The sequence below is a fragment of the Peromyscus leucopus genome, chromosome 11, assembly GCF_004664715.2.
Source record: "Peromyscus leucopus breed LL Stock chromosome 11, UCI_PerLeu_2.1, whole genome shotgun sequence".
Classification (NCBI taxonomy): domain Eukaryota; kingdom Metazoa; phylum Chordata; class Mammalia; order Rodentia; family Cricetidae; genus Peromyscus; species Peromyscus leucopus.
Window position 1 is genome coordinate 23,009,308 of NC_051072.1, and position 26,013 is coordinate 23,035,320.

At 37.3% G+C, this 26,013-nt stretch overlaps 1 protein-coding gene across 1 annotated transcript in view; it reads left to right on the top strand.

The window, feature by feature from the left end:
* The window catches only part of Spef2 (sperm flagellar 2), a 170,175-nt gene that overhangs the window by 56,004 nt on the left and 88,158 nt on the right, over positions 1 to 26,013 (top strand). The window contains 7 exon segments of the mRNA XM_028895063.2: positions 15,562 to 15,781; positions 16,435 to 16,583; positions 18,415 to 18,472; positions 19,737 to 19,789; positions 21,535 to 21,638; positions 24,443 to 24,609; positions 24,612 to 24,698. Coding sequence (XP_028750896.1) covers positions 15,562 to 15,781; positions 16,435 to 16,583; positions 18,415 to 18,472; positions 19,737 to 19,789; positions 21,535 to 21,638; positions 24,443 to 24,609; positions 24,612 to 24,698 — 838 coding nt within the window.

Below are 26,013 nucleotides of genomic sequence, written 5' to 3' on the forward strand. Positions count from 1 at the left end.
TTGGATTGAGTAGAAACTTAAGAACTACATATAGATTTTATTTTATGTGGCTGTGGAATAGTATGTGCACCTTTAGTATGCCAACACAAAAGATAATGTCACAGGAGAAATGTCAAACTATGTTTAAGGTATTTCTTGCCATTATAGGTTAAGAAGCCATTGCTGCGGTCGGTGGTAGCGCACGTCTTTAATCCCAGCACTCGGGAGGCAGAGGCAGGCAGATCTGTATGAGTTCAAGGCCAGCCTGGTTTACGGAGTGAGATCTAGGATAGGCTCCAAAGCTACACAGAGAAACCCTGTCTTGAAAAAACAAAACACAACAAACAAACTAAGGAAAATCATTGCTGTCCAATGAAAGCAGAATTATTTCTCAGCTTTTGCTGATTTGTAATTCAGTGTGTGTCCCTCAGTTATCTGTGGGAACAGTTTAGTCCACTCTGTACCTTTTCTCACTAGTCAGGAGACCAGGTAGGCCACAGCTGAGCAAGGCTCTGTGTTTGTAACTATTTTTGTTGTTTGGGAAATGGTTACCACAGGAACACGCTTGTCTTACCCACATCCTGAGGCCTCTGGCATGTTTCTTCGTTGGCAGGAAGCTGTCGACTTTTGTTCGGAGTTTGTGAATATCTGTCAGTCAGTGCAGTTCTTTTTGTGTACTGTCTTGACTGTTTTTCTAGAAATGAAAATTTCCTTGCCGTTCCCTTGTTTATGTGCTTTGTTCTTCGTAACTGCAGCGTTAAATTAGGTCCTATGCAGATTGTCGGAAAAACTGATTTTTCAGATTCTGTTCACTATTATGAGAACCTTGTTCACTTGAAGAACTTCATCTAAATATTCCTACGTACAGAAAAAGTAAATATTTCAGCTCATAAAATATGTTATCAATCTTAACAGTCTATAGCAAATGCAGAATAGTTTATCCTGGTTTAGGTCATAGACTAGTTGCCCATATTTGTTATTGATAAATTGGTTCAAGATTTCTAATACTAGATGTAAATGCAGAACTTCAGGAGTATTTGCATTCTTGACATGCTTTATTGATAATTGTACCTTCTGTCCCCAAAGAACTGACATTATCCACGTTTGAGCTCAGGACTCTAAGAATCTACACTGTTGTGGTAACCTACCATCGTGCGCTATTTCTGAAATAGCTACTTGTAAAGAAGTGCTAGCCTGTGACTAATGTTTCTAGAAATCTTCCTATCTGCTAAGATGGAACAGCATCATGAAATAACCATCCCTGGTTGGGGGTGGGTCCCAGGTAGTTGCCATGGGGTAAAGCACAGGAAAGAGCTTTTAACACCCAATAGACATGAGTAGTGACTCAGCCAGGTATTCACCCAACCTTCCCAGCATAACCATCAGAACAATTACAGATAGCAGCCAGGTTCATGGTTCCTCCTGGTGAATTTGTGATCCTCCCAAATCCCAAAGGATGTCCTGCCTGTGGGTCTTACTGGGAAAAGTCTTCTTCCATGGTATTATTCTATTTTTACATAAGCATCTTACTAACAGTTGCCTGTTGAGTTTAGGTGTTACAGTCAGTTTCTACATTCTTGGATTCTGTATCCACAGAGTCAACCAATCACTGTATCTCAAATAATTTTTTCACATAAAGACCATTTTGTCATGTGATTATTCCCCAGACAATATAATTGAATAACCTATTTTCCATAGGACTTACATCACCTAGGGTATTCTAAGCAATCCAGAGATTATTTAAAGGATACAGAGTGATGTTCATGAATGACATAAAGAACTCCAGCTTTTAATAATTTGAAAGAAAGCCATTTTCTTTTTAGCACATCATCTATCTTACTTCAAATTCTAGGCGATTATTTTTCTATCATGACTATTTTTACTTTTAATAACAGTATGCTGTTTTGATTTATGATTGTTTAAGTTGGTGGTGGTTGGTTGCTTATGACTTTCCATGACTGGACTTTGTGATATATTTAATGTTTAGTGCTATGGTCCAATCTCTAAAGTCATGTCCCTTTAATAACACTCTCATCTTCAAATATGTGCATATAATGATATTTCTTTTCATCAGGAGTCAAATATGACTGTTTCTGTGATATTAGGTCATGCAAGATTGAAGGAGGCTGCTGTTAGGACACAAATCATTGGATAACTGAGAAATAGCACTCTTAGATCAAGACCTCTTTACATTTCCAGGTCGTTCAGAATGAATGATGGATTAGTTAAAGGCCAAGGTGTTGGCAACCTATAATCTCGCTTCTAGCAAAAACACTATTTACCTAACTGTGGGTTTCCAGTAGCAAGTGAAATGGAGTCAACTTCTGCTATTCCTTTGTGACCCCTGGGCTAAGTTTGTGGTTCCTGGCAGTAGATTCAAGCTTCACTCTGGAGATACACCCATCCTGCCAATCTCAGTAAAGGGTAGGCACTCTCATCTCCTGGATTCTCTGGAATCTGAAGGCCAGACTCTCCAGGAGATACCTAACCACAGCCATCCCTGATTGGAACTCAAGTGACATCAAAGCTGCCAGGCTCTTTCCCTGAGTAAATATAGCATTGACAACTGTCGTGAAACCTCCAATACAGAGCCCATCCCATAAGAGTTCTTGGGTGGAATTTCAGACTATGGTAGCAGTCTTGCTAATCACCCTCTTCTTCTACCACCTTCTTGAAAGCAGGGTCCACGACATCACTTTTCCATTGAAACCTGGCTATCAAACCATTCCCAAATGGTGTTCTAGAAGCCCTGTGGGGCTGTCAGATCACATGAGCTGAATAAGCAGTTAGGCAAGATATGTATGAAATCAACCTGGTCACACACAACTTCTTCCACAGAGATGATCTTACCTAGTTAACAAGTGGTTCTTACCCACTCCAGGACCCTTGGCTCAGCCCTGTGTGTAGCAGGAATCTTAAAAGTTCTTATTAATAAAATCAAACCCGAGGCCAGTTATTGGGGTCAATGCTGGTAGATCAGAGAGACAGAACAAGCCACAGCTATCTCACCTTGCCATTTCCTCAGCTGGTCCTGTTTCCTCAGACTGGAAGTCTCTGAGTCCTCATCCAGAATGAATCTCAGCTGAACTGTGCTGCTTCAAAGCCTGAAAGCTTAACCAGCCGAATGCTTAACCAGCCAAAATGCTTCTAGTTTCTGGTCCTCACGCCTTATATACCTTTCTGCTTTCTACCATCACTCCCTAGGATTAAAGGCTTGCTTCCTGGGATTAAAGGCGTGAGTCACCATGCCTGGCTGTTCCCAATGTGGCCTTGAACTCACAGAGATCCAGATGGATTTCTGTCTCTGGAATGCTAGGATTAAAGGCATGTGCTATCACTGCCTAACTAGTGGCTTTTCTGTTTTCTGACCCCAGATAAGTTTATTAAGGTACACAATTTTTGGGGAACACAATATCACCACACCTGTGCTTATACTTTCCCACTTCCCAGCTTCTAATGACCTCAGTGTTAGAATTCTGCCTTACTCCAGTTGCATGACCATACATACGCAGTTCAGGAGTTAAGCAAAGGGTCTTGTGTCTTACATCATCAGTGTGCACTGGTGATCTCATCTATGTGGCGTGGTCACACAATCTACGCCTTAAAGAGCCGTGACTCAGACCCCAACCTCTCTGCTCTGCTCTGCTTTCTCTCCCCATCCCACTATCTTTCTCTCTGACCTCCGCACATGCTCTTTCCAGGCCTGGTTCTTCCCCCGCCCCTTCTTCCTCCTAATAAAGCTCTCTGCTACCAGGTAGTGTGGCCATGGCTCATGACCTTTTTGCAAGATAACCAGCACCGTCTATCATTCATTTCACTCAGTCCCGAGTCCTCTTATGTCTTCTTCTCTGACATTTTTAGTGTACTCACTTTAGTTTCTGATGAATAATGTTTGGTTGCCTCTGCTGTCCAACTGTGGCAGGGCAGTTCCTGAGTGTGGTCTCCCTCAGGGGAAAATGTTTACAATCTCAGTTTCTACTAATGCAAGTACAGGTAATATTGGATTTCGGTTTCCTCAAGTGATATTAACTATTTGTCTTGAGGATGCTTCTTTGTTAAAAAATAAAACCTTTTATCCATCACCTTTCTGAGGAAAATAAAATGAAAACTGAAATCTTGTTTACTATTATACTCAAAAGTGGCTTTATCTTTTTTCCTTGTACCTGTTGTTGTTTAAGACATCACACATTTATAAATCATTTCTCATTAATTTTAAAAGAAATGCCTTTTGCTGCCATTTGAAAGCAATTCTTTAGCTTAATGGAGATGATTTCTTAGAGCCGTGTTCTATTTCTTTTTTTAAAAAAAGTATTTACAAAAAGCAAAATTTTATTAATATCATTCAGGGAATGGGAAATTCCAAGATCAATTTGCAGGCAGATTTGTTGTCTGGTGAGTGCTCAGTATCTACTTCCAAGATACCATTGATAGCACTGTGCTCACCCTGACCTCATGTGTCAGCTCCTTATTTGCCTTAATGAAGCTCTAATCCTGCACCCCATAGTGTGAACACCCCCATCATCTACTTACCTCCTAGAATAGCCACCTTCTTAATATTGTTGTGTTGGTAATTAAATTCCAACATGGACTTTAGAGGAGACAGAAACTTTCAAATCAGTCATGATGAATAATTTGTATGTCCATTCATTCACAATCGTTTAGTGTTACTAAACAACCAACAATACAAGTAATACCCCTATTCCCCAGGGATTCCTTGTAGGTCTCCAGCTTTGAACTGCATTTAAACCACTTAATACCTCCTTTTGTTTGGCTCCTTTTGTACCATGTTTACATGCATGTCTTTAGGGAGCGTCAATGCACTTAAAAGTACAAACTTCTTTTTTCTTTAAAAACTTTTGGGATTATAATTTATTTTTTTAATATTTCTTTTTTCTTTTTTATTTATTCTTTTATTAAGAAAAATTTTTTTATTCATTTTACATACCAATGAAAGATCCCCCTCCTCCTCCTGCCCCTCCAGCCTCCCCCTCTCAATCCACCCTCCATTCCCTCCTACAAGAAGACAAGAGGGTAAGGCCTCCCATGGAGTAGAGGCAAGTCTAAGCCCCTTCCCTGCCTCAAGGTTGTATGAGGTGTTCCATCATAGGTAGTGGGCTCCAAAAAACCTGTTCATGCACCAGGGATGGATTCTGCTCCTACTGCCAGGGGGCCCCTTAAGCCTATCAAGCTACACAACTGTCTTGCTATGAAGAAGGCCTAGCCCAGTCCTATGCAGGCTCCACAGCTGTTGATCCAACATGAGTTCCCACTAGTTTGGTTTGGTTGTCTCTGCAGGTTTCCCCACCATGATCTTGATGCCCTTGCTCATAGCATACCTCTTCTCTTTGACTGGACTGTTGGAGCTTGTAGAGAGGGTGCCTGAATTGAACTGGCTTACACCAGTGATCAGAGATCAGTTAATATCCTAACTGTCATCATAGAGCCTTTCTCCAGTAACTGATGGAGGCAGATGCAGAGATCCACAGCCAGGTACCAGGGATTATAATTTAATTACAACATTTCTCCCTTCCTTTTCTCTCCTCAGAATCCTCCTGTATCCATACCTCTCCCCCACCCATTTCAAATTAATTTTCTCTCTCTCTCTCTCTCCCCTCTCTCTCTCACACACACACACACATACACCATTATGACAAGCACAAATGTGTATGTAAATACATATATATTCCTAAATATAACTTTCAAAGTCCATATAATGTTGTATGTATGCTTTTGGGGCTGACTGTTTGGTACCAAACAATCAATTGGTGTGCTCTTCCTTGGGAAGGGCCACCTCTCCCATTTCCTCAGTTGCCTATAGTTCTTTGTGTAGAGTTGAGGCCTCATGGGCTTTTCTCTATCCATGATGTCATCCTTGTTCAGCTCACATTTGGGCAAAAATGTTGGTGAGACTCCATGGGTATAGCTTCTGACCTTACTAGGAGACACAATTGCTAATAATTTTTCAGATGTCCTTAATGTTATTTTATCCACCTCCTTCCTTTTCCTGTATTTACCTTCCTCAAGAGCCCTTTTCCATTTCCCCTAGTAGATCACCTGTATTCTGCTTTTCTGCTTTACCCTCTTCCCATCTTTTTCTGTATCTCTCTCCCTCCACCTCCCTAAGGAGCCCCCCTTTTCCCACTTCCCTGATCAGATCACTTACACCCTGCTAACCCCCTCTCTGCTGCTCCCTAGCCCTACCATCCTAGCAATGGTCCCACTTTGCTTTCCTGCTTTCTGTAGTCACTACAGGTTATGTACTCATATCTGAAGGTTGGAAACTAGGTACCTGTAATAAGAGAAAGCATATGACGCTTATCTTTCCAAGCCTCAGTGACCTCACTAAATCACATAATATGATCTCTTCTAGTTACATCCATACATACCTGCAAAGTTCATGATTTCTTTACAGCTGAATAGTATTCCATAGTGTATATTACCACATTTTCATTATCCATTTGTCAGTTGTATGGCTTTTAGGTTATTTTTATTCCCTAGCTATTGTGGATACAGCAGCAATGGACATGGCTGAGCAAATATCTGTGGACTGGGATGCTGAGTCCTTTGGGCCTATACTGAGGAGTGGTTCAGCTAGATCAAATACTGGACTTATTTTAGCTTCTTGAGAACTATCTACACCAACTTGCATAGTGACTGCATCAGTCTGCAGTCCCACTCACAGTAAATAAGCCCTGCTCTATCCCCTCCAGCATTTGTTGTTAGTTGTTCCCTTGATCTTTGCTAGTCCTGCTGCATTTCCCTAATTGCTAGGGATGATGAACACTTTTTGAGATATTTCTTAGCCTCCTCCATTTATTTATTTATTTATTTATTTATTTATTTATTTATTTATTTATTTATTTATTTATTTATACATACATACATACATACATACATACATACCAATCTGAGTTCCCTTTCCCTCCCCTTCTTCCATTCCCCACTTCCCACCATCCACTCCTGAGAGAGGCTAAGGCCTCCCTTGGGGAGTCAACAAAGTCTACCCTACTAAGTGGAGGCAAGACCAAGCTCCTCCCCTGTGTCAAGACTGAGCAAAGCATCCCATCATAGGAATGTGTTCCAAAAAGCTATTTCATGCACCTGGGATAAGTCCTGGTTCCACTGCTAGGGGCTCCCCAAACAGATCTAGCCACATAATTGTCACCCACATTCAGAGGACATAATTTGGTCCTATGCATGTTCCACAGCTGACAGGCCAGAGTCCATGAGCTCCCACTAGCATGGGTCAACTGTCTCTGTAATGTTTCCCATCGTGATCTTGACCTCACTTGCTCCTGTGGTCCCTTCAACTGAAGTCTAGGAGCTCAGCCCAGCGCTTGGTTGTGGATCACCTGCATCTGCTAAGACTCCTAGCAATAATGGAGAAGGTGCTTGAACTTACCTTCACCTATAAAATATAGGATAATCACTATAGATTAATGACTACCTTAATTGTCATCATAGAACCTACATAGAACGTAACTGATGGAAGCCTCCCTCTTTTATTCTTCTTTTGAGCACTCTATATTCAGGTTCCAGGCCCATTTTTTGAAAGGGCCATTTATTTTATTTTAGTTTAGTTTAGTTCTTTATATATTCTGGATATTAATCCTCTGCCCAGTGTATAGCTAGGAAACATTCTCTCCCACTCTCTGGGCTCCCTCTTCCCTCAGTTGATTTTTTTTTTTCTTTAGCTATGGGTAAGCTGCTAAGTTTCATGTAGTCCCACTTGGCCTTAATTCTTATCAAATTGAGTCCTATTCAGGAAGTCCTTTCTGATACCTGTATCAGGTAGGGAACTACCTATGTTTTCTTCTAGCAATTTTAGTGTTTCAAGTTTCAGGTTTAGGTCTTTGATCCATTTGAAGTTTGTTTTTGTGAAATGAGATAGACATGAGTCAAATTTTGTTCTGCATATGGACATCTAGTTTTACCAAAACATTTGTTGAAGATGATTTCCTTTTTCTAGCATATGTTTTTGATATCTTTGAGAAATATTAAGTGACTAAAGTCCCATGTGTTCATGTGTGAGTTTTGTATTTTAGTCCATTGGTCTACATGTCTCATTTTGTGTCAATACCACATTGTTTTTATTGCTATGACTCCATAATATATATTTAAGATCTGTAATTGCAATCCTTCCAACCTTGTTCTTTTTGCCCAAGATTGTTTTCACTATCCAGGGTCTTTCTGGTTGCATATGAATTTTGGAATAGATTTTGTATTTCTGTTAGTAATTAGATAAGGTTGGTAGAATGGTTATTTTCACAATGTTAATTCTACTGATGCATGAGTAGAGGTCCTTCACTTACTGGGTTAGGTTTCTTCCTAGCTATTTTATTTTCTTTAAGGCTACAGTGAATGAGAGCGTATCCATGATCTCCTTCTCTCTATATTTATTGTTGGTGTACAGAAAAGCTTTCGATTTGTTCAAGCTGATTTTGTAATCTACCACATTTGCTGAATTTGTTTATCATTTCTAGAAGATTTTTGATAGTCTGTTCCTTTTAGAGGTTCTTCCTGCATCAACTAATTTATGCATGTTGTTGAGATACTTGCTAGCTTCTGCTTATGAGAATGATGCTTTCTGAGCTTGTTCATAGTTTGGGTGTTCCATTATATCTTTCCATCTTATTTAAAGATTTGAACCATCTTTGTATATAATCAAATTACTAAAGTTTAATGTCTATGAGGTAACTCATTTATTTCAGTTCATATATAAACTATATCACTAATTGATTGATTCTCAATCAGTCAATATTCAGAGTCAGTCTATACTTTATTGGTCTATTTTCCAAAACACTTGAATTTTTATTGCATTTGATATTATTTAGATGTTTATTCTTTATGAATAAATTAATATGTGAGTCATAATCATTATTGTCAAAATATGTAGAAACAGATAAAACAAGATAAATACAATAAAATGCAATACAGTACTATAGGAAATAATGTACATCACATGTAGTAAGTATAAATATCTCATTAACTATAGTTTTGTTTCTCTGCCTTATATATACCAATGTAGAATGCCCTTTTAAGAAGGGTTCTATTTTCAGTTGACAGGCATCTAGGTTGTTTCCAAGTTCTAGCTATTACAAATAGTGCTGCTATGAACATAGTTGAGCATGTATCTTTGTGGGATGACTGAGCATTCCTTGGGTATATTCCCAAGAGTGGTATGGCTGGGTCTTGAGGAAGATCGATTCTACCAATTTTCTGAGAAACTGCCATACTGATTTCCACAGTGGTTATACAAGTTTGCATTTCCACCAACAGTGGAGGAGTGTTCCCTTTGCTTCTGCATCCTCTCCAACATTGACTGTCATTAGTGTTTTTGATCATAGCCATTCTGACAGGTGTAAGGTGGTATCTCAGAGTCATTTTGATTTGCATTTCTCTGATGACCAAGGATGTTGAGCATTTCTTTAAATGCTCATCAACTGAAGAATGGATTAGGAAAATGTGGTACTTATACACAATGGAGTACTACTCAGCAGAGAAAAACAATGACAGCATGAAATTTGCAGGCAAATGGATGGAACTAGAAAATATCATCCTGAGTGAGATAACCCAAACCCAGAAGAACAAACATGTACTCATTCATAAGTGGATTCTAGATATAAAGAAAAGAACAATCAGACTGCAACCCACAGAACCAGGGAGGTTATATAGCAGGGTGGACCCTAGGATGACTGTGGCTTATAATAAGTTTTGGTTTTACTCAATTACTGGGCAAACCTCAATGAAACATTTCACTATTAGGATAAGAATTTATACTGTATCAAGCTGGTAATAGAAATAAATAAATAAATAAATAAATAAATAAATAAATAAAGAAGGGTTCTAATCATAATATTTTGAAAGCCACAGTCTTGAAAGATGTGTAACAATTCCAAAAGCAGCTGGACAACCCCAGGAATTCTTGGTGGGGTTCAGAAAAGAACCTGTTGGCAAGATGTGAGGGCAAAGTTTCAAAATCCATCACTGCCTTGGAAATAGAGTTTCCTGAGAGTGCTTTTCTTTCTCTTTTGTTTGTGTTTTGTTTGTTTGGTTTTTTAGGAAATTGTAATTATATATGCCAGGTTGAGCAAAAACTGGAAGTTGTCTTGCCTCAGCCTCCCAAATATTGGGATTACAGCTTCACTATTGTTCCCAGATCCCTCTGAATTCTTATCTGTTGTCCAAGTCATAATTTTTCACTATAAGTGTTTTAATTAATTGCCTTTCACTGACTTACTAGAAGAATTCTGAAATCATGGATGAATGATTTCTACCATTCTTCCTAATGCCTTGAACTTACTACTATGCTATCCATCATGAAATATGAAAGATCTGAAAGAGTCATCATGTTTAACATAAAAAAGGTCACCTGAAATTTGAGGATTATTGGATATCTAGTTAGCCCTTAGACTATTAGTCCTAGCATTGGCTGAATTTTAGGGGACATAGACTCAGATATTCTTCATTTCCTTCAGATTAATTTATAAGAGTCATCCAAAATAACTGCAAAGTGAAGGCAGTTTAACTGTTTTCCTATGGAGGAGTTGCCATGAATTGGCTCTGAATGAAGAATATACTAATTTTATGAAATTACAATAGCAGGTTTCTTGAATTAAGTCTATTGGAATATTTTGTCCTATGTCTTTGCCACTGTAGCAAGATGATATGTCTATAGAATTATAGAATGTTTTTAAATAGTTCTAAATCATTACATTTTAAGAATACCTAAGAAAACCAGCATATGTAGAAGACAGGCCATATGTTGTCTCCACTGGAAAAACCCTTTTCTATCTTAAAGGGAAGGGATTTTTCCATGTCTTTTATCTTTTCAGCTATAATTGAATAATAAATTGACAAGAGCATTCCAGACTTGGTCTACCTGGGTCACCCCAGGCCATGAAAGCACTAGTAAGTCTTAGTCATCTGTGAAAACAAAAACCAGATCCTCTGGACCTTTAGACTATGACTATTGTTCCACAGAAGCCACATTGGAATACCACTAATCACTATATCATTCCACAGAAGCCACATTGGACTACCACTAATAAGTATATTGATATAACCCAATGTTGTGGTTTTATGGAATGTTGCATTGCTGTCATATCAAGATTTTTAAGAATTCATAATGAGCATCTCCCAAGGCCTACATTCTGTTTATTCAACTCTATATAAACTACATTGCCATTAAAAATGGTGAATGAAGAGCAATCTTCTCAGTTTTAAATTTTAAGGAGTTTCAAGAAATAATAATAACACACACATATTCACAACTTCATTTTATCAGTGGCTATTATTGTAAAAGAAGGTAAATGATCTGTTTAGAAAGCATGCAACCTCAAGAGCAGTAGCAGCCAGTAACTGTGGCCATGATATAGTCAAGGAGAGAATCTATAGGAAGTAGAAGGTCTATGTCTTATTCTTGAAGTACGCAAACCTCAGCCCATAAAGTAGAGCTGTTTGTAATTGTTCACAATAACTATTAAAAGTCCAAAGATTCAAAAACATCATCCCACAGGAAGTCTAAATGATATGACTGACTGAAAATGATTAGAAAGAGAATTCTGGGTAAAACACTTTAAGTTTCTACAACAAAATACAGAGGCACATGAGCACTTTGAATCTAGGATTCATAATTGAGTGGTAGGTCCACATATTGTGTGAAGATGATAAGAATAGTATATCATATCATACTATATAATGCTATGAGCTCAGAGATTCAGAATCAGGTTCCAGAAAGCTTAATGTAGGTCAATTACTAAAAACTATACTAGTGAACTAATTATATCTTTTCACCAAGAGAAGTGACTATTTCCTGTTATAGTTTCATGATCTCTGTTTTTGAGTAGACATGAATTGTCAAGGAGAGATGGCTCTTGAGTCTTGCACATACATCTCAAAAATACATACTTATTGCATATATGCAGGCATTACAGAAATAATAAAGACATCTTAAGCAACTCCCATATTTGATAGCTTACCTAATTCAAAGTAATATTGTAAAGCACATTCATACCCTGTTTGTATCAAGTGATACTTACCTGGTTTACCCACTGCAGGCATTAGTATCTTTAGTATCTTGAAACTAATAGCCCAATGTGTATATTTGTAATAATATCTGAAGGTATGAATTGTATCTTATAACATTACTTTAATCATAGCTATATAAATAGGAAACATAAAAATCTGCTAGACAGTCTGGTTCTTCCTGAGCTCTTTAGGTCATTGTAGTTAAAGTTTTCATCTTTAGTCACAATTTCCTCCCCCCGCCCCTTTTTCTGATCTCCTTTTCACTCATTATGTCGTTGTTCCTTTTTCCTTGGTCTTTGTGGAGAAGCTGTCCTTCATGTGATCCCGCTCTGTGTGCTCTTCCCAATCTCTCTCTGCTTATCTCCATAGGTCAGACCAGTTCTTTTCCGAGCCAGAACATTCTGTTCTCTTCACAGGCAATGTTCTATTCCATTGTGTTTGGCCATAATCTGTAACTAACTCCGTGATGCAGAAGGGCTTTATCTTGACCCTTTTGTGAAGAAGCATACTTTCTAACTAAGGCAAGGCTGACTGGCAGTTGTCTTTGTAGATGTGTTACTGCTAAATGCCTCCAGCAGTGCCTGCCAGCTCCCCACCACACACCCCACCCCCCGGTGTTTGTCATCAATGGTCATATTGGCTTGTACACAGTATCATTTCATTTAATCTTTACAACAATCCCTTAACAAAGATTAAATTGTGTCTTAAGGTAAATTGATTAATAAAAATACAGAACACACAAAAAGCAGAATCATTATGGGAACCTGAGATATCAAATTTACATGTGAGACTGTTTCCTTTAGAAAAGATAGAAATTCTGCACAGCTCAAAAATGATCAGAACCTTGGCATCTATCACTTCAACTTGTAATAAGAGACTTTATTCTTGTTTTCTACTTGGCTGTTTCCTGACTGGCCACTTTACATAAAGTCTTTATCATTTCTCTGCTTAGAAGTGTAAACAGTTCCAGTGAATGAAAACAGAAGCAAGTAATCCTTTATAATGCAAAATATGCACAATCATGCAGCACTTAAATTTGGATAGTGCAGACTATTATGCACTAGCAAACTTATGGACTAGCAAACCAAAGTTATTAAATTAAAACAAAAATATTCTTTGTGTATGTGTTTGTTGCTTGGAATTGAACTTAGGACCTTCTACATGCAAGGCAAATGCTCTGCCTTTGAGCTATATCCCCAGTCCTAAAAGAAAATAGATTTAAGAATAAAATATTATCCATATAAAAGTGAAAAAAGACAATTTTAATTATAATTATAGATTTATTTCTTTGAGTTTAAAGAAAATCCTTAGGAATACTTAGCTTCAAGAATAAACATTGTTGCTTCAAGGATTTCTTTATCTCTAATGATGTTACGTGAGGAATTCTGGCATTGGACTAAGAACATGACCCACAGTACTTATCAAACTTGACAATTTATTCTCTGGAAAGTATTTTCTTATCAGATCCAGTATATTAAAAATATTGATAAAAGAAAAGTCAAGAACATAGAAAAATGTTTGTTTATTCATACTAAAGTTCTGGAAGTATTGCCAAAATGGCCTCAGTGGGATAAAACGATAATGAAAAATACATTTTTTTCTTACTTAAAAATGTTTGGGAAGGGGTTAGAGAGGTGATAAAATCAGTCTGTTCCCAGCACCCATGTTGGGTGGCTCACAGCCACCTGTAGCTACAGCTCTAGGAGTTCCTATACCCTCTTCTGTCCGCCATTAGCACCATGCTAATATGACGTATACATAAGCACATGCACACATGTGCAAAAATTAAAAATAAACTGAAAATATGCATTTATGATAACATCTCCAAGTATAGACGGAATCTGTCACTTTGAACATTTGTGTGTTATTGGTGCAAGTTTAATAATGTAGCATAAAGAATTGTTAATCCCCAAATGTGACTTGTTCATTGCTTTGTGGAGTACTATTAAACAATGCATCAGTCATGAGGCTAAGATGAAAAATAGTACCCAAATTTGTGATTCACTCTGGCCAATAATTTTTTTAAAATGCATAGTTCCTAAACATATCCAGAAAATAGGAAACCTGAATTAAATTGTACACTCATAGTCAAGATAAACATACTTACTCTTCCTTAGGAAAAATAGGAACTGTCTTATTAGGGCAAGACAAATGATTCGAATGTATATCAATTGGTTTGTATTTTCTAAAGAAATGTAAGGTACATTGTTGCTTGCATTTGGTTTTCATGAGAACAGTATGCTGAGAGGTCCATGCTTTTCCCAACTGGCTCCTCATGTTCTTCTTAGCAGCATGATTTGGACTGAGACAACTTCGTTGAAATGGTTGAGACAAGTAAAACAACTGAAGTGCTTATAAAATTGATCATCTTTAGTTTTATAAAGCATTACCTTTTGAAATTCAGACTTTTTGACATTCATGTATGGTGCCCAGTTTGACATATCTGCACCAATGAACCAACACGCTTGAATTTTAAAAGCTCAGAGAGTTTGAGATATAGGTTATATATACTAATTCCAAATAATAAATATACCACAAACAATGTGTTCGATTTATTTCAATATTCTATGCAAGGTTTTTACAAAACATATTCCAGTGTGATTGGCTGTAATTTTTTAAATGAAGTTCTTGTCAATTATCTTTGATATAGTGTGTATGTACATGAGTGTGTGTGCGTGTGCATGTGTGTGTGTGCTGTGTGTGTGTGTAAAGTGAGGAATAACCTTAACAAATGCATTTGAGAACTTTCCATCTCATTATTCTAGAGTTCCAACAATAAATTTCTGTTCAATTAAGAAAATAAAATGTGTCTATTAAGCCATTATGTCATGCTAGACAGAGTTCTCTAACAACTTTAAGGTTTATTTTACATAGTAGTTAATAATTTTCAAGCCTGTTGCCACTGTTCTTCCATTGCATTGTGACACAGATACGTGTTGTTCTTTAGCTTTCTGCTAAGCCATTAGCAAGATGGCCCCCATAACTCTTGTGCTAGGGATTTGTTAATAAATATTACCTCATGGATTTGCTTTGTAATTTCATTTCCCTTTTATGTCTGTAATTTACTGCCTTTTAGTTTCTCGTAACTTGTTTAAAATTACTTCCATTCCTTATTTCAGTATATAATTAATGTACCTTCTGTTTTAGTTTCAATAAAGATGTTTTAAACTAACTTAACTGCCATAATATAAAATAGATAAATTTTATCAGTTAACTCAAAGTATCTACTTCTAAAACTAGTGTTTTTAAAGTTTTCTAATATTTTTGTAGAGAATTCATTTAATATTCTGTAATATGAAGGTAGTATTGTTGTTATTGATATTTTTCCACAATATAATTAATTACAATATTGGGTAGGTTCTATTTGTTTCAACTTGGATTCACTTTTTAAAAATGTTATTAAAAACAGAGTCTTCTTTCATACAATACATCCCAACCAGTTTCCTCTCCCTCTCCTCCCTCTGGCCCCTCCATTTTAATATTTAAAGCCATGCATACTTCAATTCTGCTTTTTGAGAACAATTTTGTTTTGTTTAACTGTTATTTTTGCAGAACATGGTTGGAGAGTGGGCCTTACCAGAAGACATGGCTAACAGTTCACCACCCTCCAACAATTACATACTGGGACATGTGCTTCAGAGATTAATTGAAAAATCTATCCCCTCTCAAGATGCTGCCGCAGAAACTGAACTACCTTCATATGCTGTGAAGGGATGCTTGCTGGGGAAAACCCTCAGTGGAAAAACTACTGTTCTAAAGGCTCTACAAGAAGGTGTTTCCTTCCTTTTTCTTTTCCTTATTAGATTATATTTGTATTGACTGTAGCTATAACTGTCTATGGCTATAAGAGTCATACCAGAGATTAAATTTAGAGAATAGCTCTCATCAAAATTTTATAGTAGTAAAATCAAATGACTGATTTTCCATATATAAGAATGAGGTACTGGTACATGCTTCAAAATGTTCAATCTTGCTAGCATTATGCTAAGTAATAGAAACCAGAGAAAGAAGGTGACATAAATTTAACTTATGTGAGGTGTCTCAAAATAGACAAATCCATGCAGATAGAAAATGATTCCTGTTTACTGGGACCACGGATTGGGGAAGAGGTATGCCACCATAATAGGTGGGCATTTCCTTTTGAAGTGAGATGGTAAATAACTGGAATAAGGTAATTAATTATGATGATCACCCAGCTTAGCGGATTTCTCAGTACCACTGAGTTGTACCCTTTCAACTGGCCAAAGTGATTTTATTCCATGTAATGTAAATTTTATTACAAGTAAAAAATAGCTTAATCCAAGGGACAACTCTGGAGAGAGCAGGGTTAGACTGTTAAAGCAGAATACAGATGCAATAGTACCAATTCTCAGAAGGCAAGGATATATTAAAAAAAAAAAAAAAAAACTGTCTTTTGTACTTTAGACTTTCCTATTCAGGTACTTTCTGTTGATACTCTTGTCCTGGAAGCTATCCGGGCATTTCATGACAATGAACAAGCCAGTGGGGTAAAACCAGTTCGCAAAGAACATAAAGGAGATCCTCTATCGGGCGTGAAAGAAATTAGAAGACAGGCAAGTGTGATTTTGGTTTTCTTCAGCTGGTACACTACAGATATAGATCAGGATCAAATCCAAAGATCATCCAGGAAAAGTTCAAAGGGTGAATAGTTTAGGTTCTACAGACCAAGCAGCAAGAGAGGGTATTCTCCTCCTAACTCTACTGTAGTGGTATTTGCTCCGCCCATGACCTTGGGCTATAGGGCCTATCAAGGCAGTGTTTCCTGCTGCTGGACTTGACCTCTTACAAGGAGAGGGAGAAGGGGCATGGCCCTTCTCCCTGCTCCTGCCTGTGAGGTAGATTCGCTCCTGGTCAGATCAGAGGATGACTTCAGCTGTCTACTATCTTCTGTAATTGAGTGTATTTCCTCAATTTATATCTTAATAACTTCCTATTACCCATTAAATAGACTCATGTGGATTGATCTTAATAAGCACGCCCCTTCTCCCTGCCCCTTTTAAGAGGTCATAAACAATGGCAGGAAGTACCTCCTTTTGGGGGCCCTATAGTCCGAGGTCATGGGCGGAGCAAATACCACTACACTCCACCCCATTAAATTGATTTTCCTGGGTGGACTATCCAGAGTAGTGAAGTCATTTGAATTCTATGGCAAAAGTTGAAGATGCTATCCAGAGGCAGGAGTTGCCAGATGAATGGGGTTTGTAGAAGATTGGAATTTACATATATGGAATGGCAGTTGTTAGGAGAGTGGCCTACATCTGCAACTAAGATCACTAACTCTTAGACTGGCATTCCACCACTCAGTGTCAAGAAGTTGAGAGCAGTGAGTTTCCCAATATGTAGACTATACAGCTGGACCTTGGTAGTGGATCAGACAGGTGTTGGACCTCCACAGGGTTAAGTATAGAATAGGACACATGGCTTGGTCTCTAGGCTCACAATAGGAGGCTGCTTGAATGATATCCAGGAACCTTTATGAAAATAGCTAGTTGGATCAATTTAGTCCACAGCTAGAGTATACCAACCCATGACATATTTCAGTTCAGCTATGGGTAAAGGCAGAACTCCAAGTGGTTTAAATTAATCACATTTTCATTATTTAACATCAACATTGCAATTTATTATATTATTTCATAAAAATATAATCCTACATGCTTGGGGGTCAGAAGAGTATTGTGTGAATTTAAGAAACACTGACATGATTTAGCTCTCAGTTTTTCTAGAGACAGTAGTAGAGACCCTACATATGGATTAGTTTTCTCAAGGTCAGAGACTTGTGGAAGCCTGCATTATTGAATCTTAGATTTGAAGTCCACTACTTTTTCTCTTACCTCACGTTGTCTAGCTATTGAATCAATTGACAAAGAATCTACTCTAAATGATTTTCATTTACAAGACAAATACTAGTAAACCATGAGCTATGAAAATTTGTTTCATTGTGTGGTTCTTTCTTCTTTCCCATTATGGCAAACTTGCATTTAATCAAGAGTAAAGGATAAAACACATTTTCTTCCTTATTTATCTATGGTCGTAACTGACAGCTTTAGGATTTTTTTTTAAGATTTTTTTTTTCTATAAACATCACATTTCCCCTGTTCTTTTTTTTTTTTAATTTCTAAAACAGTAGTTCCTTTATTTTCATAGAAATTGAAAGCCATTGAAAGATTACACAGCACAGGTAACTCTGTGTCTCTATAAATTCAATATTCACCAAATTTTGTTTGCTTTTGGAAATCACCATTTAAGATAGATATTTCAACCCAGTTTAATATCATTAATGTAGAGAAAACAGTTTACTCTCAAAACCTAACTGAGAGAAATGAAATGGAAATGGAATGAAAACATGACCATATTAAAACTGTGTTTTTGCTTTTTATACCATAGGCGCAAGATTCGTTATCAGTTCCTCCAGCTCCAGGGACACCAGTATCCCTACAAGAAGGTAAAGCTTTATAGCTAGTGAGTAATGTGTTGCAGCAAGTCATCCACCATTTATATTGCAGCATGACAGAGAGAAATGCATAAAGAGTAAGAGTGCATGTTTGTAACGAAAGACATGATTCCAGGGGAAGAAATGGTGAACAGTGGATGACTGAATACTTCTCTGTGTGGTTATTAACACAGTGCAAGGTAGCCATTGCCCACATTTGAAGAGAAAGGTGAAATTACAATGAATATTTTCATCCTCTTCCTTAAAGTAGTTACTCACTTTTGCCTTTATGAAAGCAACCAGGAGACATCACGTTCACTCATCATTTTCTTGATTTTTTTTTTTCCTTTTCGCCTATTAAAGTGTGTATGAGAGAGTAACATCAGAGCTCTGTGCATGGAGGAAGACTTCAGACTCTGTTCTCTTCAACTCATGAGAACAGTGGTCCCTATTCATTAAACTGGGCTGGTTCTTATTCTTTGGCAATAGCAATAGGACGGAGTTTACTAACCCCAACTACAAGGTCTTTCCTTGGGAATCAGGTTACTTGTATAATCACTGAAGGAAAACAGTTTAAGCATTAAATGACCTTTCTTTGTGTGTTAGTGGAGCTTTTAATATATTTCAATTTGTTTATATTTTATTATAAATCTCAGTTCCTCTTGCATGATCATTGTTATATACTGTCACTATAGAATCATGCACAGATTTGAAATAATTGTGCAGTTTTTTCTAAGGTGGCTTTTCCATTTCTTTTGAATGGCACTCTCTTCCTTTTTCCAGTGATTTTGCATCTTAAGAGATTATTTTAATATTACTATTGTGACTTTTCACTATAAATATATTCTGAAAACATTTTTCCATGTAATTTAACTAAAAGCCCATTCTAATTTCTAAATGTTTCTAAAATGTTTCTTATCTATAACTTCACAATCTAGGAAAGTAAACGTGTAGTGAATTAACATTTTGATATTTTCTTGAGAAAGCTGGTTTGGTTACCATGGAAGAAACTGAAGTTGTATATTTTGAATCTGTTATGAGCTCAGACCATGCCAGGAAGGAAGTGGGAAGCTTCCAGCCACATAGTGGCCAGGATCTGAAGGGATGTGGACTGAAAGTACAAGCCCTACTGTAGTGCTTATATTGCATCCTTGCTGAGTGTATCAGCCATGGCTGAGTCAGATGCCCTTATTCCCCAGCCAGAGAGGGCCAAGTGCTGGCATGGTTTTTAAATGCAAATGCTGGGACTTTGTTCTTACTACTTTCCTATTAATAGGTGCCAAGAACAGTGAAGCTGAAGGTGTCCAACCAAGTGACAGTTTCTTAAGTGTAAGTATTTAATCTAATTTTCACATGTGAAAATGTGTCCTAGTTTGTATTCTTTTAAAATATGTTTAGATGACATGAACTAGCAACATCATTCTATTTGATTTTAAATTGTGTTTGATAGAAGAATGGTTAATACTTTCTATGATGTTGTTTATATTTTTAATATTTTTCTAACTAAAGCAGTAGAAATTACTATGCCATTTTACCAGGTTAGAAAAGGTATACATATGAATTTTGTCTTAATTTACTTGATAGTATTTCTTAAAGAAACTAGTATTTTCATAAACATTATTGGTTAAATTTTGGCGGAATAATGGCATAATCTCATATGTTTCAATTACTTTTTTATGACAAATGATTGTTTTATGATAAAATTTATCATGCAGATTTCAGAATTGATTCAAAATAAAAAAATGTTGGGCCAATCAGTGGTGGTGCACGCCTTTAATCCCAGCACTCAGGAGGCAGAGTTTCGAAAAACCAAAAAAAAAAATGGTTCTGCAGCCAAGCAATCAACATGACGGCTTATTGAGAGAAAAAACAATGAGTAGAGCACTATAACTTTTATCTATTCATTTGAAATATGAATTAACAGGGAGTCTGGGTTTATTTCTCTAGTTATACTTACTGATTTGTGAAAGCATCCAAATCCATATTCAGTTCAGTTCAAAAGAACATGCTCTTCCCTACGTGCTGTAGTATTTAGCTATATAGAAAAATAAATAAGGGAGTTCTCTGCTCTTATGGAGTTCACATTCTAATAGAGGTGGGCAGTAATCAGCCATAAACACTAGTCGATGAACTGAAGAGCATGGTAAAATATGATCAGGTTCAGGTAAAACTTGAAAAGTAGAGGACAGCAGCATTTGGGGGAGGGGAAGGAAAGAGTGCTCCTGTATTAAACTAAGGTAGGCCCACTGGAGAAAGCATGACCTAGGCAAATTGAAAGAGTTAAGAGAAATAGTCAACTGGATGTAGGAAGCCTCTCCAGCAACATGAATAGGTAGATTGTCACAGGGTGGCCAACATGCTTAACAAAGGCTGAGATCAGAAAGATAAGAGAAATGAGCCCGGTCTGTCAGAGCTTGAGAAGTAATTATTATTATCACATTTGTCATAGAGTATGCTGCTGTCCTCTACATGGGTTGAATGGGTTGGAGTAGAGCTAGAGTCTCATTTGATATAAAAATATTCCAGTGCCTGAGTGAAGAGCAGGCTCCGAAGAAGCTCATGTTCAGTGACATTATATAGCTTGTACAGAAATAACCCCTTATCAATATCATACTTATTAATTCTGGACAAAACCAAAAAGTTAATCACTAGAGTGAGCTTGTGATAGAAAAAGAAAGGGCAGTCATCAAGGCAGAAGAAAAATGGAGCTGGAAATCTGGAATGTGATCACTGAAAGAAAGCCATATGGGTGTGTGTCTTCCCAGAGGGCATTCACCCATTGATATGAGTGGTTAGAACTGAGTTGTTATGATTGAAAGTGTTAGGAGATAAAATTTGGCATGCCAGAGCAGCTGAAAATTAGAGGAGGCGATCTCAGAATGAAAAGAACTCCAAAGAAATGATTCAAATTGGTACAGATCTTCCTTGAGTACTTGCCTGGCTCCAAAAGCATGGTAATTCCTCAGTATCTTCATTAGAGAGCATGGGTACTAAATTGTTTAACTCCAGACATCTTGAATGGAATAGGACTTTTCAGTCAGCTCTTTCCTAGCCTTCTTCATTTCTCTCCACAGCTTACTGTGCGAGCTCAACTTGGTGCAAAGTCAGAACAGTTGCTTAAAAAAGGAAGGAGCATCCCAGACATATTGCTGGTTAACATCTTGGTGAATGCTATTAAGTATGTATTGCCGTTTCCTTTCTCATACCTATTTCATATATTCTTTTTTTCCCTACGTGTATAGACGTATGTGCTCATGTGTGACTTACGTGTTTATGTGCATGTGTGTGAGAATGTGCACGCAAATGGTACAGACGCCTAAGGCTGACATCAGGAATTGTCTCCTCTTTCTTTCCTTATCCTTTGGATGGGAGTCTCATTCAATCCTTGAGCTGCACAAAAAAAAAAAAGGTTAGTCTCTCTAGCCAGCCTACTTGGAGATCCCTTGTCTCCAACTTCCGAGGGCAGAATTATAGTTGGGTCCCCCACACCCAGCCAGCACTTACACGAGTTCTGAGAATCTGAGCCCCCTTTGCCATGCTTGCATGTCAAACACTTTAATTGCTGAGCAACCGTCTCCCTATCCTGTTTCATGCATTGTTTACCACAAAACGATATGTGAAGAATAATACAGAGATGCAACTTTTTAATATTCAAATGTTTCTAATACCCAAATTAGTCCTAAGATAAAAGGAAAATATATAGATTTGCATGCCTCTTCTCACTGACCAACCTTGGCTTCTACCTGATGTAAATGTGGGTCAACTTCCAGTATCTTTGGGGAATGCGAGGAAATTGGGCAATTAGATAAGCCAATGAACACGTTTCGAGAAAGGAGATCCCACCTGAATGGGCACAGGTTTCTGCACTTGCTTGTGTTATGTTTCAGGAAGAGGGCAGGTATAGAGTCCAGGGATGCGGAGGCTAAGCAGTACTAAGACAACAGGCAGTGGGACACAGGCTAGACAAAGCACATCCATGTAACACCCGGAGGGTGTGTGATAGGGGAGAAAGGGAAGAGTTCAGAGGCCGCATTTTGTAATTCCTCTGTCGTCCTTTCTATAGAGAAAAGATTCCTCTCAACCTCGCTTTGTTATACATGTTTATTACAAAGAGGCCAGTTGGTCTGTATAATAAAGGAAAGAATCCACACAGGATGAGAAAAAAAAAGAGTAAAGGGTTCTGTTGAAAGAATCAGGTGGTGGAAATGGAATTGCTTAGCTGTGGTATGTGGGAACCATTATGACACAGAGGAAGGAGAGTTGATAGAATTTTTACTATCCTTCTGGGATGAGCTCCTCCATTATGTTATCTTAAAAGACTGCTCTCAAGATTTAAGGTACTTCTCACTCTTGTATCTAGCAACTGGAGCTCAAGGCTGCTACCCTTAGAGCTGGAGGGATTCTATGCTCACATTTCCCAGAACTGACATAAAGTACACTTTACCACAGTGCTCTTTGTTCGTGGAGCAAATGAATATGCAAAACAGCAAGCAGCCCTTCACTTGAGTTTCAGTGGATCTGGAGGATCCACACTCCACAGCACAATCACCCTCCTACTGCAGAACACCATTTGCATTTCCTCTAAGACACCTCCAGAGAACTGTATATAAGTTTAAAATCTTCTGGTCTAGTCCAATGAGCAAAGAAACATTAGATGTTCTGGGTAGTGATGTAACAAAATCTAAAGCCAGGCCTCATGGCTCCCTGATGTCTGCTGTCTCGCTCTAGCATTGAATGAGTGTAGCTCTAAGTTCTACCTCTGTTGTGGCTTCAGAGATGGCAGATCTCAGAAGAGGTCAAACATTTAAAGGAACTCTCTTCTCTGTCTTAGGCAAATAAATTAGTAAGTCCAATCTGCGCCAAATGCTTGATCTCTCTCTGGAGAAGTCATGAAAGTAAAATGTACTCTTTTCCTGCTCATGATAACCTAGTAGAGGAGATGAAGGCCAGTGCCAGAAGGAAGTGTGCAACTGTGCTGAGAATCGTCAGACAGGAGGCTATTTGTAGTTTTATTGCTTTTGATCAAGTAATGAAATCTTTCTGAACTTAGTCCCCTCTTCCTCCTGCCACACTGTCAGAATGAGTGCATGTAGGCACCAAAAGACTTAGAAACTTCTGGAAATGTGATTCTGACATTTAATACAAGGGCTAGCATAGCAATAAATAGTCATACCTTTAAAATATAACAGAAAAAAATCAATTGTGTATAATTTGAAGATATAACAGAACAAAGTTGATACCTAAGTCCTTTTTAATATAGGTTGTACATTGTCTATCGAAGATAACATGCTGAGTAAAAAAAGATAAGGTCCTTAATACTTCAGAAATTTATAACACAACTTAATATAAATTTTGAAAGAATAACTTTAATTTTTTATGTCAAGAATAATTTATTCATATGGTGAAATTAGTGAGAGCGTAAAGAGTTAAAATCAGCCTGTTATAGGAGTGGGAAGGGTGAGGACACCCCTCCAGGTTGGCAATGAGAGTGTTTAGTATGGGCTAAGATCTGTTTGGATTTATTAAATATGGATTTCTGTTCATCTTCACAAACTCCTAATGAGATAATTTACAGTACCCCATTGTATAGATGAGGAACTTGAGGTACTGAGGAAGTACAGCCTACGAGCATAAAGTAAATAATGCCATGTGTATTCACATAATAGTGAAGGTATCTGCTTGTAAGCATTTGAAACTGTGAGAGTTTAGAAGTTTGGGAGAAATAAGTCATGGTCATTTAGTTTTAAATAGGATGATAAGGCTTCTGAAATAGATTTGGAGGACAACAGGGACTCACAGAAGGATTTTAAACAAATCATCGATCAGAACACATTGGAAAACCTGATGCTTTAGCTATAAAATCCTGAAACTCATGCAATAGGATGAATGTGCAATGAAGATGAAGGCATTCATTGTATTACTAACTTCCATAAAGTAACGGTGTCTGGCAACATGCTAATGAATCATGCTGTTTGAATTTAGGAATATGCCCGTGAACCAAAGCTGGGTTCTTGATGGGTTTCCAATGACATTAAACCAAGCTCAACTTCTAGAAGAAGCATTGACAGGCTACAAAAAAAAATGCAAAGAGGCCGAGAAAAAGAAAGCACAGATGCCCACCCTGGCCTTGGGCCCTACCCCTTCCAAAGAGCCCCTCCGCTCCCATCAGCATTCGACTTTGTCATATTACTAGATATTTCAGATAATACATCACTGGATCGCATGAATGACATCATAGGTAAGCCAAATGCCTTGATTTTAAAATTTTATACTTTTTCATAATGAAAAGTGCTTTTAAAATTTGTTTCCTTAACTCCATTTTTCTTTTTTTGTTGTTGTCGTTTTGTTTTTTTGCTTTTGTTTCTGTTTTTGTTTATTTTTTTCAAAGAGCAAAAGAACATAAAATTGGGTGGGTAGGAAGATGAACAGGATCTGAGATAAATGTGAGGGAAGGAAAAAAACATGATCAAAATATACTATATGAAAAAATTGAATAAAAATTATTCTTTGACTAAGTGAATATTTCCATTTAAAAGTATAAGAAAGAATTCATTTAATTGAGCATTCAAAGAATTACCCAATTGAGTTCATCATGCCTTGTTTTAACTGTCAGTATTGAGAATTAGGCAAACCTGGGACTAAGAGAGAATTCTAGGCCAATTATAAGCATTTTGCTGAAACTTTACATCAAATTGACAGTTCTCCATGCCCGTTTCCTCTGTGAGATTTGTACACATGGAGAAGCAATATGTAGCTAGTTCATATCACAATGATGTTGACAAAACTGCATCTGTCTTACTTATGAGGATCTGACAACAATCGTTTCTTGTGTTCTGTTCTAACTCTTAAGAACAGGAAACAATGTCTTGAAGTCCTCATATGGTGAAGTTGAATACTATGGCCAAAATGCATGATTTATTTGACTTCTTATTATTAAAGTAAAAATATTATTTTATTCTACATATTAAATATTTACCAAGATAAAAGTATATATTCTTAACCTTTAACTTTCCATTTATAAGGTACTTGAGATAATTTATTGTGGTTTTTGTTGTTTTGTTTTAAAATTTATTTTATTATCTGCTTTTTCTTTTCTGGAGTAAGGTCTCATTTTAATGCTTAGGCTGGTTTTAAACTCATAGTCTCAATGATCCTCTGACCTTAACCTTCTTAAACCTCAATTTCCCAACCAATAGACTATTGTATTGTCATAGATACTTAAAGAAATTGGACTTAATCGTGTAAGATTGGTCTGGTATGTAGTAAATGTCAGGGGAGTTTGAGGAAGGCTTTGAAATGAATGAAAGATGACTGACTGGGTATCTTTTCAGTAGAGATCTGCGTATTTTCTCCTAGATGTTTTGGAACAAGTGATTCTATCCTGATCTATGTCTTTGACTTGACTATTCTGTAAATCAATGCAAATTACTTCTGTTTAGAGTCATATTTACGAATTTTCTTCAATTGAGACAACATTTTACATTATCAAAAGCCCTGTAAGCTGAGTTCTTCCTGTACATGCTATAGAACAATAAAGGGAGATAAGGATGGAA